The 16,530-nt window shown below is 45.4% G+C and overlaps 1 protein-coding gene across 2 annotated transcripts in view; it reads left to right on the forward strand.

The window, feature by feature from the left end:
* The window catches only part of IGF1R (insulin like growth factor 1 receptor), a 205,644-nt gene that overhangs the window by 188,236 nt on the left and 878 nt on the right, over positions 1–16,530 (forward strand). For both annotated transcript variants that reach the window (XM_081337568.1, XM_081337569.1), the window contains exons 18-20: positions 1,024–1,183; positions 2,706–2,835; positions 7,171–7,305. In XM_081337568.1, the coding sequence (XP_081193694.1) occupies positions 1,024–1,183; positions 2,706–2,835; positions 7,171–7,305 (425 nt within the window). The remainder of the gene's footprint in view (positions 1–1,023; positions 1,184–2,705; positions 2,836–7,170; positions 7,306–16,530) is intronic.

The raw sequence follows: 16,530 nt of genomic DNA on the forward strand, positions 1-16,530 counted from the left end.
CCGCCGTTGTTCCCTTTTGCTCTTGCCTTGAATTATGAATGAGTTTTTGCAACAAACACTAATATTTAGTCATGCGGTTGACATTTAATACTCGCGCTGGCAACAGAAGATCAGTAGCCACCCTTGTTTGTGGGTGTACTCACAAGTTCCAAGTTAGGCAGGAGAAAAGTGGGGGGGGAGAGAGGGAAAGAGCCCTGAAGAACCAAATAAAAGTGAAATTACGGCTGGCAGAACTGGTTGAGTTCTTCCCTTCTTCCCCGGCCCTTCCCGCCTTTGTGGATGGCTTCTGTTGTAAATAATTCATGTGGAGATAGTAGAAGCATCTGGTGTGTTCCTGAAGATGAAAGTGTGACTGTAAACCAAACAGTGTTCCTTGAGATGAGACACAGAAATAACTTGGCTTCCAAAAACATGACTGTAGAAACAACCTTGGGGGCTGAGTGGAGAAAGAGTGGATGACGTAGGATCTCTTCTGTTTCTTTCCTTCCTCTCCCGTTGTACTTTTTCCCCACTGTCCGTCCTCCCCTATGTTGGATGTGAGAGAATACATTCTTTTTGTTGGATGTGAGAGAGCACGGTTGTTTTGTTGGATGTGAGAGAATACAGTCGTTTTGTTGGATGTGAGAGAGCACAGTTGTTTTGTTGGATGTGAGGGAACACGGCTGTTTTGTTGGATGTGAGAGAATACAGTCGTTTTGTTGGATGTGAGAGAGCACGGTTATTTTGTTGGATGTGAGGGAACGGCTGTTTTGTTGGATGTGAGAGAATACAGTCGTTTTGTTGGATGTGAGAGAGCACGGTTGTTTTGTTGAATGTGAGAGAACACGGTCTTTTTGTTGGATGTGAGAGAACATGGACATTCTGGCAGACGCTTCAAGGGAGAGCAATTGGTTCCATTTGGCTGGTGAAACAAATGGCCAGCCGTGACACTGAAAAAAACCGAGCCAAGTCTTGAGGTTGGAATAAGGAAAGAAAAGCTAAACTTTCTTCAATCAATTGGTGACCGTCTCCATTTCATCTTAGAACAACCCCGTTCAGAGTCCTCCGCCTTTGAAGAAGATGATTCAGATGGCTGGGGAGATCGCAGATGGCATGGCTTATCTCAACGCCAACAAGTTTGTCCACAGAGATCTGGCTGCCAGGAACTGCATGGTGGCAGAGGATTTTACTGTGAAAATCGGAGGTAGGACTTCTTTACTACTGAAAAAAGGAACCATTTAGTGTTGTTGTAGACACAACAGGCTGAAAATGTGCAGGCAAGACTTGGTGAAACTTCCAGATGCCAGAAATGGGTCAGGCAAAAATTTGGGGTGGGGTGGGGTAAAATCAGGAGTTCTTGAGAGGCCTCATGTTCATAGTACAACCACTTGTCTGAAATGGTCTCGGGTTTCCTACCTGAGCAAGGAGTTGGACTAGAGGACCTTCAAGGGGGCATGCTTGTTATGGTGGCATAATTGAATAGTTACTGTCCAGAAGAAAAACTATTCAGACTATCTCCTGAGATCCCTCATCTCTCGTGCCCTCCCTCCATTACTTTCTAACCTTTTCCAATCCAATCAAAACACTGGGGTGTAGCCACCAACTTTTAAGTGTTTTGGGAACTGATTTTGCAGCCCGTATTTCGAGGTGGATGGACGTAACCTTGAAAAGGAGAATGCAAGGGGAGTTATAGAAACCCCGTCTTAGATGCAGTGTGAGAGTTTCAACTCCATATTACATGGGTAGAGGGAGCAAGTTAAAGGGACATTATAGTATTTCCCTTGCAGTAGCTCAGGGGATGACAAAAGTAGACTTCCAGTAGACTTTTTAAAAGCCTGTTTTGTCCCCTTGAGGGACTGACACCATAGGAGACCAAGAGGGATTCTTGTAATCGATTTGATTAGATTCGATAACCTTTGTTGACATATTTTTTTCCTGTGGGCACAATGGCACACATTTAAAAAAATGAAATTTAGTTGCTTCCTCTCAAAGTGTACACATAGATAACACACATTTTTTAAAAAAACTATATACGACATATGTATAGATCTACACCCTTACATATAAGTAACTTATATATATTAATCACTGTCCATCTTGAATACATAACGGAAGGAGGAAGTAATGAAGGAGAAATTGGAGACTGATACTTGATTTTGGAAACAAAAAGACCACAATACATCTTTCCCAGCAACTAACTCCCAGATATGCAGGGATTAACACCAGACAAACAGTCAAGCAGATAACAATAGCCAAATCAAGGAATTACCAAAGAGAAAAATTACGCTGCCTCCAACGGTCTTGGGGCAAGCTACTGTATATAAACAGGAAGCAAGCCCTATCCTCCCTCGCGCTGATGATGTTACCTAGACAGGTCATGAAAGGTCTGCAAACTCAAGAGAACACCGAGGACTTCATTTGGTTTTGTTAGCCCAGCATGCTTCAAAAAATAAAATAAAATCTCAACATCTTTGAAATAATAAATAAATGAAGCTGAGATTGATAGGAAACGTAGTGGCCATCACATTTCCCTGTCAATCTGTATGATTACAGATAAAATGAGATATTTTAGTACATCCCAGGGGTGGTATAAAATGGAAATGAAAGTTTGGGGTAATAGAGCTACACAGCCGAAGTCTGCTGGCTAAACTCTGTTTTGCTGTTATTTTGATTTCTTCTGCTCGAACTGCAATTTGCTGAGCACCTGTCTGTTGTGTGCTGTGTAGATTTTGGCATGACGAGGGACATCTATGAGACCGATTACTACCGGAAAGGTGGAAAAGGACTATTGCCGGTCCGCTGGATGTCCCCAGAATCGCTGAAAGATGGCGTGTTCACAACCCACTCGGATGTTTGGTAATAAAGAAAACTATTTATAAAAGCATCCTTTGATTGCTCTTTGCCTGTCCCCCAAAATTTTTCTTTTTCTTTTTCTTTCTTTTTTTTTTTTTTTGCACCTTCTTGGATTTTGATCAGGGCTTTCCAAACTTGACAACTTTAAAACTTGTGGACTTTAACTCCCAGTAATTCTGGCTGGGGCATTCTGGGAGTTGAAGTCCACAAGTCTTGAAGTTGCCAAGTAGGAAGAGCCCTAGTTTAGATAGACATCTGGGGCGGTGGGGGGGGGAGGGTTCTACTTTCGTAGAGAAGCTTTCGATGTGCATAATCCCGCCCCCCCCCCAAAAAAAGTTCAAACTCTGGTTTTAAAACTGGCCCATTTCTCTGATTACGCAGAGCTTCTTACTGGTCCTTATAGTAGAAGTCACAAGAAGAACCATATATAGATAGTCCTCAACTTATGACCACAAGTGAGCTCAAAATTTCTGTTGTTAAGTGACTTTAACCCCATTTTACGATCTTTCTTGCCAAAATGAATCGCTGCAGTTGTTAAGTTAGTAACACGGTTGTTAAATGAATCTGGCTTCCCCATTGACTTTGCTTGTTAGAGGGGATCACGAGACCCCCTGGAGACACTGCGATCGTCATAAATATGGGTCAGTTGCCAAGCGTCTGAATTTTGATTGTGGGACCCTGAGGATGCTGCAGTGGTTGTAAGCGTGAAAAAAAGGTCATAAGTCAGTACTTTCATTGCCGCTGTAACTTCGAACGGTCACTAAAATTTGTAAGTCTGGGATTACCCTGTGGAAACCACTTGAGGTTGAATTCTTCAGTATAGTAGCTTTCAAGTTGTAAGAGCTACAAAGTGGTGTTATTGTTTTTCTGTGCTCTTTTCCTACAGCCCAGCAAAACACGCTAGATCGCCAAGCTTGGCAGGTATATTTTGGGAAAACCCGCTGCAGAATTTGGCTGCCCATTGCAAAATTCTTGAGATGGGGAAAGCCGTAGTCTGTCTTTCTGGAAAAGCTAACTTTGGAGCTGAGCTGCCTAGTTTTTATTTTAGATTCCACCGACGGAATAAAAATAAACAAGGCAGAAGTAAGGCTGTGGATATGGGAGCTCATTTGATCCAGATCCCAGAGTATATGGCATTCTAGTTATTATCAGGAGTTCCAGGATTGATTCCAACATGTCAGAACTTGGGGAGAACTCATAGGTGCAGCAAAAATAGCCTCCCTCTGGATATCATCTTCCTATGAATATGCACAACTTGGAATAAAAAGCCCCTTTGGGTAATCTGGCATGAATATAATGATATTAACTTCTGGCGGTTTTTTTTTCTTCTTCTACAAATCATCCTTAGATTTTCCTGTCACGGAAGCTTTCTTTGTCAAAATGTGACTCCAGGCAACTAAACACATCATCTTCTGAAAGAGCCGGCCAGTCTTTCTCAACCACAACCACTTTAAGATGCGTGGACTTCAACTCCCAGAATCCCCCAGCCAGCACTGCTGACTGGGGAATTCTGGGGGTTGAAGTCCCTATATCCTGAAATTGCTGAGGTTGAGAAACTCTGCATTAGATGCTTCTGGTAGCTCCAAGTGTCTTCCTTTTTTTACTGTTCTAAAATGTTTTTCAGATTTTAATTGCAATACACATTCTGAATAGGGAGCAGCCCAAAGTCGTTTTCCTGAGATGGCCGGCTATAGAAATCAAATAAATGAATAAAATAAAAATAAAAGGTGACGTGGTCCCATACTTGTGGGTGAACTCGCGAAGAAGCATATTTTTCCCCAGTCCCTATCCCCCAAGGCGTCAAAGTGATTTTTTTTTTCATCACAAACTTACACACCTCAGTATCACCTTTTCCACTCCTTTTGAGAAGGATATAGAGCTGAGAATATAGAGGTTGAGTTTCAGCTTTAATCCTGGTTTGCAATTAAAGCTACCAGTTACCTCTCAAGTTTCCCAGTGGGGTACCTGGCACTTGTATGCCCAGCGCAGTTCTGGCCAGTAGTATTTTGAGAATTGACCGTAATAGCCTTTGCTATGTAAATCAGGGAGGTCTGAAGGATGTGGTGGCCTAATGGTGAAGGCTCTTGTCTCCCACTTGGAAGGTTGAGAGTTCAATCCTAGGTACCGGCAGATGTTTCTCTCTCCGGGCACAAAGAGAACTCCACGTGGCGTCTGGAGGGCATCCGGCCACTAAACGCTCACCTCCATTTAGTCGTCCCGACTCTACCCCGAATTAAGGGATTACATGGTTGAAAAAAAAAAGCAGCAATGCAGGGAGGTGTGAATGACAGCAGTGATCCACATGGGAAGGTCATGTGAATGGAAGATCCTGAATTAAGAAACATGCATAGAATACTAGACAACCTGTGGGGAAACTCCCGGCGAGGTTGGAAGGGAGGATCAAGCAGGGAATTAGCCTGGAATCCTTGTGCAGGTGCAAGAGGCATAAGCCTGGCCGGCTCCAAGATCCATGAAACGGTATCTGGTTGTTCCCAGGGGTGGAAGGCAAGCGGTCAAGGGAGATTCTTGAAATGTAGGTGAAAGTCAATAAAGTTGCTGACTCAAGCTGTTCACAAGGTGTTCTTGTGATTGTCTGCTCCTGATAAAACATGTGCCTCGTTGGGTGATCATTTCAGAGATATTTCCCCTATCTAAACCCAGGAACATTTGGCCACTGGCAGGCAAAAGAGCATTGGGAGCGAGAGCGACTTCTGACTTCCTGTTGGCTTCCCCACTGGTTTCCTTGTGAGACTCTAGCAGGGAGCATCAGAAATCTCCCGTCTCTTCCCTCTTCTCCCTTCCCAGCAGGCAGGTAAATGGCTGCTGCTGGGTGGGGGGGAGGGAATAAGGGATTGCAAGACTGGCTGGGAAACTGTCATAGAACGTTGAAAATTAAGATCTCATGAGTGCAGCAGCAGCAGCCAGTAGCACTGAAGCAGCCACAGCTTCTCCAAATTTCAGTCCCTTGGATTTTTGACTCATTCTGCATGTTTGCCCATTTGAGACGCCTTGGTTTAAAAATGGTTGCCCTATGGCGCGCCGTTTTATCCAGTCAATGGGCATGACAAGAATTTTAGTAGAGTATAGCTCCAGGATGCATTTCTATAACCAAAGTAGCAAGTTAGTGTTGCAGGGAACATCGGTGTTTTAAACTTCTTCTTTCATACGATCCAGTATAATAAAATTTTACGGGGGAGGGGGGGTGTTAATTAGATCAAAGGGCAGTGGGTTTTCTCCTGGTGGATTTGCATCCGGAGTTGCTAACTTCCATTCAGTTCCCACCAGAAGAGACTGTTGGAACGATGCTTAGAGTCAAATAGTTGAGTTCTCCATATCAAGTTTAGATGGTCAGTTATCTCGAATTGGGGCACTGTTTGTATCTTCTGCACTTTGCTTCCTAGTTTATATTGTATCTGGGTTTTTCCTGTAGCCTCTGACCCAGGCATTCAATAAATAAAATAAAAATCAACTGAATATCGTTAAAGCATGTTTTAGTGTTCCCCATTCAAAGCCGAATTTGGGGATTACATTGGTTGAATTAAAATATTTGCAATTGATTCAGATTCAGACTCACAAAGACGGGAGATAAAAGCTTCCAGTCTGTTTGCAACAAATCAATTTATTACTTTATCCAAAGTGTAGTTTGTACAATTGACTCCTAATTAAATTTCACCAGATCAGGCCCTATGGGGTTTTTTTTAGAGTGCTTTAAAAAGAGCAATGGTTATTGTTATTGATTCAGTTTGCGCCTATCTTTTTAGCCAGTGTTACTCAAAAGTAATTTATACTCCTGTGGCAGTATTATTGCCCCAGTTGGTTACACAACACTGCATTTTTTTTATGGCAAAGTTCATGTGCCTGTAACAAACCGTGGCGGTGCCACAATGTTAACATATCCATAGCATATGCAAGTGACACAATGGTTGTGCTGTAGATACACAAATTACATTTGTGTGATGTCATCACAGGAGTCGTGGGCCTGTTGGACGTGCGCCTTTCCCCAATACCCCAAGTTTCTGTAAGTTCTTATCAGGTGGATAAAACCCGGTCCACATGAGAAGGTTCAGTTAAGCTGATCTCTCGCTAAAAGCCTCTGTAAGGAATCTTCTCGACTAACGGTCAAGCACCCGGTTAGAGTTAAGACAAGGGACAAAGCACTCAAAAGGGGCTGGACTTACTTTGCTTGTGGCTTGGTAGGCGTGCTAGGCTGATGCCTCTTTTCACTCCTTCCCCCCAGGTTCAGCCATGCCTTCTCCTACATCTCTCCACGTTTGACTTTTGACTTCCTCCAGAGAAAACGTCCAGTGGCTCTAACGTTTCTTAACCTTTTCCTTGCAGGTCTTTCGGCGTTGTGTTGTGGGAAATTGCCACCTTAGCAGAGCAGCCTTACCAAGGCATGTCCAATGAACAAGTTTTACGTTTTGTGATGGAGGGAGGCCTCCTGGAGAAGCCAGACAACTGCCCAGACATGCTGTACGTATATCCAGACCTGCCTTGTTCTCTTCACCTGACTGCTATGGGACTGGCCCCTCCCACCTCTGCCGGCAGAGAAATCCTGCTGCGGGTCCCATCGGCCTGATTATTCCAGCTGGCAGGGTCCAGGACAAGGGCCTTCTCTGCTGTGGCTCCTGCCCTCTGGAATATCTCCCCCCCCCGATGTGAGGTCGGTCCAAACTCTCCTATCTTTTCTTTTCATAAGGGCCTAAAGACGTGGCTCTGCCAATCGGCTTGAAGCACAGGGAAACAGCACAGGAGAGGCGATTGGTCAAATAACAACAAATCCCACCTCCCCCCACCCTCCCCATGTGTCTTTAGATGCTAATGCTCAGTTTTAATTTACTTACATTTTAATGTATATTTATAGAAACATTTTTATGACTCTTAAGCTGCCCAGAGTTGCCCTACTACACTAAGATGGGTGGACAATAAATTCAGTCAATAAATCAATCTGACTGTGTGGACTTGGCAGGCAGGGGGAATTCTCCCAGGAGTGCCGAGGGTCCATAGGCTGGTGTGGTCCACTCAGTGGACCGGACGTTGAGTCGTGGCAATGGAAGTCACGTTACTTTGTGGCCGGAAACATTTCTCTGCTCATCCAGGCGGCTTCTTCAGTTCTGAGCAAGTTGGTCAGGAGGGACACCCCCCCCATACAAGCAGTCCTTGGCTTACGACAGTTGAGCCCCAAATTTCTTTTTGCTAAGTGATAGTTGTTAAGTGAGTTTTCTTGCCACAGTTGTTAAGTGAATCCCTGTGGTTGTTTAAGCTAGTAACACGGTTGTTAATTGAATCTGGCTTCCTCCATTGACTTGGCTTGTCGGAAGGTGGCAAAAGGGGATTGCAGGATCCCGGGACACTGCATAGCGTCGTAAATACGAGTCAGTTGCCATGAGTCTGAATTTTGGATCACGTGATGCTGCAATAGTTGTAAGAGCAAAAAATGGTGCTAAGTCGCTTTTTTCAGTGCCGTTGTAACTGGAGGACTACCCATATATCCTCCAGAGTGGTTCCGTTTCTCACCTAGGCAGATTAGGTGACTAGGCAGAGAGTCCTTTAGGACGTAAAAGTTCCAATTCCTGAATCTTAGCTGGGTCCTTAAGTGTGGCATCCCTAGTAAACCTCTGCTGTGATCTTAATGTTTTTAAGAGGAGATTGGACACCCTTTATCTGACATGGTATAGGGTTTCCTGCCTAAGCAGGGAGTTGGACTAGAAGATCTCCAGGGTCCCTTCCAACTATTCTATTCTATTCTATTCTATTCTATTCTATTCTATTCTATTCTATTCCATTCCATTCCATTCCATTCCATTCCATTCCATTCCATTCCATTCTATATTCTCTTCTCTTCTCTTCTCTTCTCTTCTCTTCTCTTCTCTTCTCTTCTCTTCTCTTCTCTTCTCTTCTCTTCTCTTCTCTTCTCTTCTCTTCTCCTCTCCTCTCCTCTCCTCTCCTCTCCTCTCCTCTCCTCTCCTCTCCTCTCCTCTCCTCTCCTCTCCTCCATTCCATTCCATTCCATTCTTGTTCATTCTATATTCTCTTCTCTCCTCTCCTCTCCTGTCTTCCATTCCATTCCACTCCATTCTTGTTCATTCTATATTCTATTCTATTCTATTCTATTCTATTCTATTCTATTCTATTCTATTCTATTCTATTCCATTCCATTCCATTCCATTCCATTCCATTCCATTCCATTCCATTCCATTCCATTCTATATTCTCTTCTCTTCTCTTCTCTTCTCTTCTCTTCTCTTCTCTTCTCTTCTCTTCTCTTCTCTTCTCTTCTCCTCTCCTCTCCTCTCCTCTCCTCTCCTCTCCTCTCCTCTCCTCTCCTCTCCTCTCCTCTCCTCTCCTCTCCTCTCCTCTCCTCTCCTCTCCTCTCCTCCATTCCATTCCATTCTTGTTCATTCTATATTCTCTTCTCTCCTCTCCTCTCCTGTCTTCCATTCCATTCCACTCCATTCTTGTTCATTCTATATTCTATTCTATTCTATTCTATTCTATTCTATTCTATTCTATTCTATTCTATTCTATTCTATTCTATTCTATTCTATTCTATTCTATTCTATTCTATTCTATTCTATTCTATTCTATTCTATTCTATTCTATTCTATTCTATTCTATTCTTCCTGGGGATTGAAAAATGAGCAGCATTAAAGGGAGATCCAAGCTAGAAGTAAAAAGAAATTTCCTGAGAGTGGAACCATTAATCAACAGCTTGCCTCCCAGGATTGTCCGTGCTGCATCATTGGAAGTTTTAAAAAATAAGAGTGCACAATCATTTTCCGGAATACAGTAAGGTCTCCTGCCTTGAGCAGGGGGTTGGACTAGAAGACCTCCAAGGTCCCTTCCAGCCCTATGGCTCTATCTTCTATAGATTCGGTGTTCTCTTGATAGTGCAAAGATCAACTCTAGGCATGAAATGCTACTTCCGTAACCCCAGCTAACTTTTCTATCCAGTTTCCAATTTTATAGAAAGGGATTTGAGTCAGGGGTCCCCAACACCCAGGCCGCTGCTGTGGCCCATTCAGAACTGGTCTGCAGAAACAGTGGGCAAATTCACATGCACATCTCCATTTGTGCCTGCCTGCTGCTTGTGAGCCGTGGCGGCGCAGTGGTTAGAATGCAGCACTGCAGGCTATCACTGCTGACTGCTGGCTGCCAGCAGTTCAAGTTTCACTCTTTGAAGGTTGACTCAGACTTTCGTCCTTCTGAGGTTGGTAAAATGAGGACCCAGATTGTTTGGGGACAAATATGCTGACTCTGTAAACAGCTTAGAGAGGGCAGTAAAGCACTACAAAGTGGTCTATAAGTCTAAGTGTTATTGCTGTTGTGCAGATGGAGCTGCGTCTGGGTGCTCACTGCTCACACAGAACTATCCCCTTTCACACACACACACACACACCCGTCTGCAAAGCCAGAAAAGTTTGGGACCCCTGATTTGAGGGATCAGAAAAGATCACCTCTCTCTTCCTCACCAATTTTCCCTTGCCTGTCAAATTTGGAACTCTCAGTCGCATTTTTTGAAACCAGATAGGGGTCTTAACCTATGACGATCTTTGGCTTAAACCCTCCACTGGAAATTTCCAGGTTGTAAAGAAGCAGCTCCTTGTTAAAGGTTTGTTTCTCTTCCCCCCCCCCGCCCCCCCGCCTTTATCAAACCAGGATGTGATCTTTTGAATTCAACTGGGGAGTCTCTCATCCTTTTTCTAGAGTCCCCGGGCTGTCCACCTTAACATGTTTTCGATGATTTGCAACCCAATTGTGTTGGGCCGGGCTTGGAGTTAGCAAATACAGAGCATTGTGTGAATAGTGGCTTTCTGGAAGGAAAAACACTTTATTTTGCTTGCCTTTTTTTCTCCTTTTTTTCTTTTTTCTTTTTGTTGGAGGCCTGCATGAGGGATGCAACTGCTTAAGGGGCCTCAGCTGTTTGAGATTCTCAGGAAAAGAGCTTATTTAGCCATAGGGCTTAGACTGGTATCAGGTGACAGTTCAGCCTTGTTTTGCTAGCTTGCTAGCTGGAGTTGGTCAAAGGAGAGGCGGGTGTTGCTAAGGAACTGAATTCTCCACCTTTTTTTTTCTTTCCCCCCAGAATGGGAAATCTCCAGCAAAGCTTTGAAATTCTGCTAAAGTGGGGGGGGGGAATTATTTAACCAGGCCAGCCAGGGTGTGCAGCTTTGCAAAGCCGAAAAGGATGATCCAGTCTAATTTTCATGGGCAAAGAATGTTATTAATAAATCAAGACCAACCCCTCTTTCCCCATCCGGAAATTGAGGGTGAAAATGATGTATAAGCCAGGGTAATTAAGGTTGGGGGGATTTTCTTTGAGGATAGCATTTAACTGGCGTTTAACGGGGAACTGCTAATAGGTATAAATTGACATAATTTCTTGGATGAAGAAATATTTCCCCCCCCCTCCCTTCTAAGCTGATCAAATTACTCTGGCTGTTCCAGTCTTCCAGCTCTCCCTTTTAGAAAGCTATGGATTAAAGTAGATGCTCTGGTCCACCCCATTTCTGCCCCCACTCAATAGCTGTTGAAGCTTTTTTCCTAACCTGCGCCCCCCCCCCAGGGATGATGGAATTCAGCTTCCAGACAGCCATTGCGTGCAGGTAGTCCTCGACTGACGACCATAATTGAGCCCCAAAATTTCTGTTGCTGAGCGAGATTTGCCCCATTTTACCACCTCTCTTCCCACAGTTGTTAAGTGAATCACTGCAGTTGTTCAGTTAGTAACAAGGTGGTTAAGTGAATTGGACATGGGTTGGACCACAAGAAAGGCCGAGCGCCAAAGAATGGAGGCCTTTGAACTATGGTGCTGGAGAAGACTCCTACGAGTCCCTTGGACTGCAAGGCGATCAAACCGGTCAGTCCTAGTACAGATCAACCCTGATCCTGAAGTTGAAACTCAAATATTTTAGCCACCTAATGAGAAGGAAGGACTCACTGGAGAAGAGCCTAATGCTAGGAAAGATTGAGGGCAAGAGAAGAAGGGGACGACAGAGAAGGAGGTGGCTGGATGGAGACCCTGAAGCAGGAGGCGTGAGCCTAAAGGGACTCCAGAAGATGGTAGAGGATAGGAATGCCTAGAGGAACGTTGTCCATGGGGTTGCGATGTGTCGGACACGACTTCGCAACTAACAACAACAACAACAAGTCTAGAACAGGAGTCCCCAACCCACGGTCCCTGGACTGGTACCGGGCCGTGGCATGTCAGCAACCAAGCTGCACAGACAAGCAAAGCCCCATCTGTGGGATGCAAGCAGCACACAAAACCAGGCCCCCTCCGGTCCGCGGAAAAACCTTTCTCCATGGAACTGGTCCCTGGTGCCCAAAAGGTTGGGGACCCCTGGTCTAGAGAGAAGAAAGCCCAGTCCATGATAGCAATGTTCTAATATTTGAGGGGCTGGTACAAGGAAAAGGGAGGGGGGGTCAGGCTATTCTCCAAAGCGCCTGAAGGCAGGACAAGAAGCCACGGATGGAAACTAATCCAGGAGAGAAGCAACCTGGAATTAAGGAGCAATTTCCTAACAGTGAGAACAATTAACCAGTGGAACAGCTTGCCTCCAGAAGTTGTGGGTGCTCCATTACTGGAGGCTTTTAAGAAGAGACTGGACAGCCACTTGCGGGAATGGTATAGGCCAGGGTTTCCTGCCTGAGCAGGGGGTTGGACTAGAAGACCTCCAAGGTCCCTTCCAACTCTTGTTATTCTGTTAAATTTGGGGACGTTGCTTTGCTCAAAAGATGAGGAGAGAAGAAAAGAAAAAAAAAACACATTCCAGGATTTTGTCAATGAAATTAGCTACTAAGGAAGTATCACAGTAGATATTCCAACCACTTAACTTTCCTAGGATGGATGGATGGTCTATATGTAATAAAGATTTAACGGAGGAAGGCCAGTATTTTTATTGGCAAGGGTGGGATGAAGGGTAATATGCCCTAGTGGTTATCAAACTGACTGAGAAAATGCCCCAAGGCGAGCCCCTCAGTCATTCCTACTGCATCCAGGTTTGGTCGCCACACGTTGCGACTCTGGAAAGAGTGCAGAGAAGAGCAACAAAGACGATTAGGGGGCTGGAGGCGAAAACATGGGAAGAACGGTTGCAGGAATTGGGTATGTCTAGTTTAATGAAGAGAAGGACGAGGGGGGACATGATAGCAGGGTTTCAATATTTGGGTGGTTGCCACAAAGAAAAGTGGGTCAAGCTATTCTCCAAAGCGCCTGAAGGCAGGACAAGAAGCAACGGATGGAAACTAGTCAAGGAGAGAAGCAACCTAGAACTAAGGAGAAACTTCCTGACAGTTAGAACAATCAACCAGTGGAACTCCTTGCCTCCAGAAGCTGAGAATGCTCCAACACTGGAAATTTTTAAGAAGAGACTGGACAGCCATTTGTCTGAAATGGTATAGGGTTTCCTGCCTGAGCAGGGGGTTGGACTAGATGACCTCCAAGGTCCTTCCAACTCTGTTAGTCTGTTATATTCAGTGACTGTTCAGAGTTACCAAAGCAATGAAAAAGTGACATGACCATTTTTCGTACTTAACAACTGTCACAGCATCCTCACCTTCACACGATCAAAATCTGGACACTTGGCAACTGGCATGTATTTATGACAGTTGCACTGTCTGAGCGTCACGTGATCACCTTAGCTGGCTCCTGACAAACCGGATTCGCTTAATGACCATCTTAACAACTTCAGGGATTCGCTTAGCAATGGTGGCAAAAAAGGTCACAAAATGGACCGAAACTCACGAAACGCTAACACATTCAACAACTGCCCTGCTTACCTTTGGGGCTCAGTTATGGTCGTAAGTTGAGGACTACCTGTCGTTGGCCACAGCTGCTGCCAAAAATTGCTTTGTCTGAGCAGGAGCCCCTTTTGAACAAATCCCCATATTGTTTCTGCCCTTATTTTTTGCTTAAATTCCTCCAATGTAAAGTAGAAAAGAAGAGATTCTCTTAAAACAATCAACCAAAGCCAAAAGACTTTAATGAAGCCCAGCAAATAGAGGTGGTTCTCTACTTACGACCACAGTGGAGCCCAAAATGTATGTTGCTAAATGAGACATTGATTAAGCAAACTTTGCCCCCTGTTCCTGCCGCATTTGTTAAGTGAGTCGCCGTGGTTGTTAAATTAGTAACCTGGTTGTTGGAAGCGAATGTGGCTTCCCCGTTGACTTTGCTTGTCGCAAGGTGGCCAAAGGAGATCGCTTGACCCCCCCGGGACACTGCGACCGTCATAAGAATGAACCAGTTGTCAAGCCTCCGAACGTAAATCCCATGACCCTGGGGATGCTGCAGTGGTCATAAGCGTGAGAAAGGGTCACGAGTCACTTTTTCCCAGTGCCGTTGGAACTTCAAACGGTCACTCACTGAGCTGTGTGAGTCGAGGACTCCCTGTATACTTTAGAAAGGAAAAATTCCCAAGAACGAGACCTCCAGTGGTGCACCTTCTCCTCCCATGGCACAACTCTCCAAGGCTGAAGGAAGTGGCCATGAATTCCCGCAGGAGAGAGAGAGAGAGAGAGAGAGAGAGAGAGAGAGAGAGAGAGAGGGAGAGAGAGAGGGAGAGAGAGAGACGTTTGCAGGGCCCCCCCTGCCCCCCCCCTTTGGCTGGAAATCAAAAGGGCAGCAGCAGCTGCGATGTTACTCCCGGTTGCAAACGTCACTGCATGCAGAAGGAAGGTGCCACTAGGAAAGCCTTTTCATTCCTCCCTCGTGATCCGGAGCAGGTTTACAAACTTGTCTCTGTTCCTCCCATTTCTGGAAGTGCATTCCGCTTCCAAGGCCCGTGTCAACAAGGCCCGCTCGCCCACCGGCAGAGGGAAACTTCCTTTTATGGGAAGCTGGTGGAATGGCCTCAAAGGAAGCGTCACATGTGCTTGCTGGCACATGTGTCCCGCTGGCCTCTTTGCGGTATCTCCTCAGCAGTTCCCTTCAGGCAAAGGGTGGCTATCCCTGTCTTTGGTCCCAGCTGGTGTTTTTAGACAGAGACAAAAGAGGCAGCTGGGGAAACAACGGGTGTGGAGTCACCGAAATGGATCTTGGTTAGATCTATGGCAGGTTTCTTGCTGGGTTGAGCCTATTTGCAAAGAAAGGAGGAAGATGAAATAAAATCCAACATCTCTGGAACCTTGTTTTCTGTTTTAAGAGGGAAGGCAGCATTAAAGCAAAAAATGGGGAACGTGTATTTCTAATTCCTTTGCTGTGGTTTATTTTACAGAGAGTCCTCAACTTAACAACAGTTCATTTCGTGGCCGTTCAAAGTTACAACGGCACTGGAAAAAAAGTGACTTACGACCGTTTTTCACATTTACAACCATTGCAGCATCCCCATGGTGACGTCAAAATTCAGACACTTAGCAACTGACTCGTATTTATGACAATCGCAGTGTCCCAGGGTCTTGTGAACCCCATTTGCGACCTTCTAACAAACAAACTAAATGGGGAAACCAGGTTTACTTAGCAACCGTGTTACTAGCTTAACGGTTGCAGAGATTCCCTTAACAACTGGGGCAAGAAATGTCACAAAGTGGGGCAAAATTCACTTTGCAACTGTCTTGCTTAGCAACAGAAATTTTGGGCTCCATTGTGGTTGCATGTCAAGGCCTACCTGCTTCGTTTTATTATTTTACTTCTGTTCTGTTCACGCTCCTTTCATTTTTCATCCTTTTTATTGTTGTAAGCCCCCTAGAGTAGCCTCACAGCAAAGTAGCTCACGAAAGGGACAATGTAACTGTCATCCATTTGAGCCAATTGCCAAAAGGCCAAATTTTGATCACGTGGCCATGGGGATACTGCAGTGGTTGTAAGTGTGAAAAAAATGGTGGTAAGTCTCCTTTTTCAGTGTTGCCGTAACTTCGAACGGTCCCTAAACTAATAGTTTACAAGTTGAGGACTATCTGTAGGTATTCAGTTTCTTGAATTAGAGCAGTTTTGCTTCTGGTATCCGGATCATTTTGAGTTGATGTACAACGTTTGAAGGTAGCAAGGGCTTGGCATCCTTCCTCACTCAGATGCGTTGAGTGCCTAACTCAGTGGTGGCGAACCTATGGCACGCGTGCCAGAGGCGGCACTCTGAGCCCTCTCTGTTGGCACATGTGCCACCGCTGTCAGCAGCAGGTCCATCAGGCTGCTACCGCCGCCCGGAGCAGGAGCCCCATCCAGCACAAAGGAGGCGAAGCGGCCGACTAGCAAGCTCGCGTAGAGGTGGTAGAGCAGAGGTCACCAACCATTGTCGATTGGTGGACTGGAAGAAAAGGGAGGGGCTGAAAATGGGGCGGGGCTAGTGCCTGCGTGATGCTAACTAGCCCTGCCCTGTTCTTGTCTGTTGCAGCGCCTTGTATCTGCACCCCGTGGTGTGGCGGCGGCCATTTTTGCGCCTTGCAGCACGGTGACCCATTTTTGCACCCCTGGTTTTTGCGTGCCAAAGCAGCACTCAGAGACGCTTTCCTTTCCTCCTCCCCCACCCCCCACCCCGAGGGCACCACAATGCTGATGCAGCCCTGGCACTTTGCGATAAATAAGTGGGTTTTGGGGTTGCGGTTTTGGCACTCGCTCTCTAAAAGGTTCGCCATCGCTGACCTAACTCAGTGGGGTTCCAGACCAAGCAAAGCTACCTAGGAATGGGGAGTCAACTTTCAACTTTCTCCCTTTTGGTCTTAAACGGTGTAAATCAGGGTCTTGGGGTTTCCCGCCCAAAGC

This window comes from Vipera berus (assembly GCF_964194415.1).
Source record: "Vipera berus genome assembly, chromosome: 12".
NCBI classification, from domain to species: Eukaryota; Metazoa; Chordata; class Lepidosauria; order Squamata; family Viperidae; genus Vipera; species Vipera berus.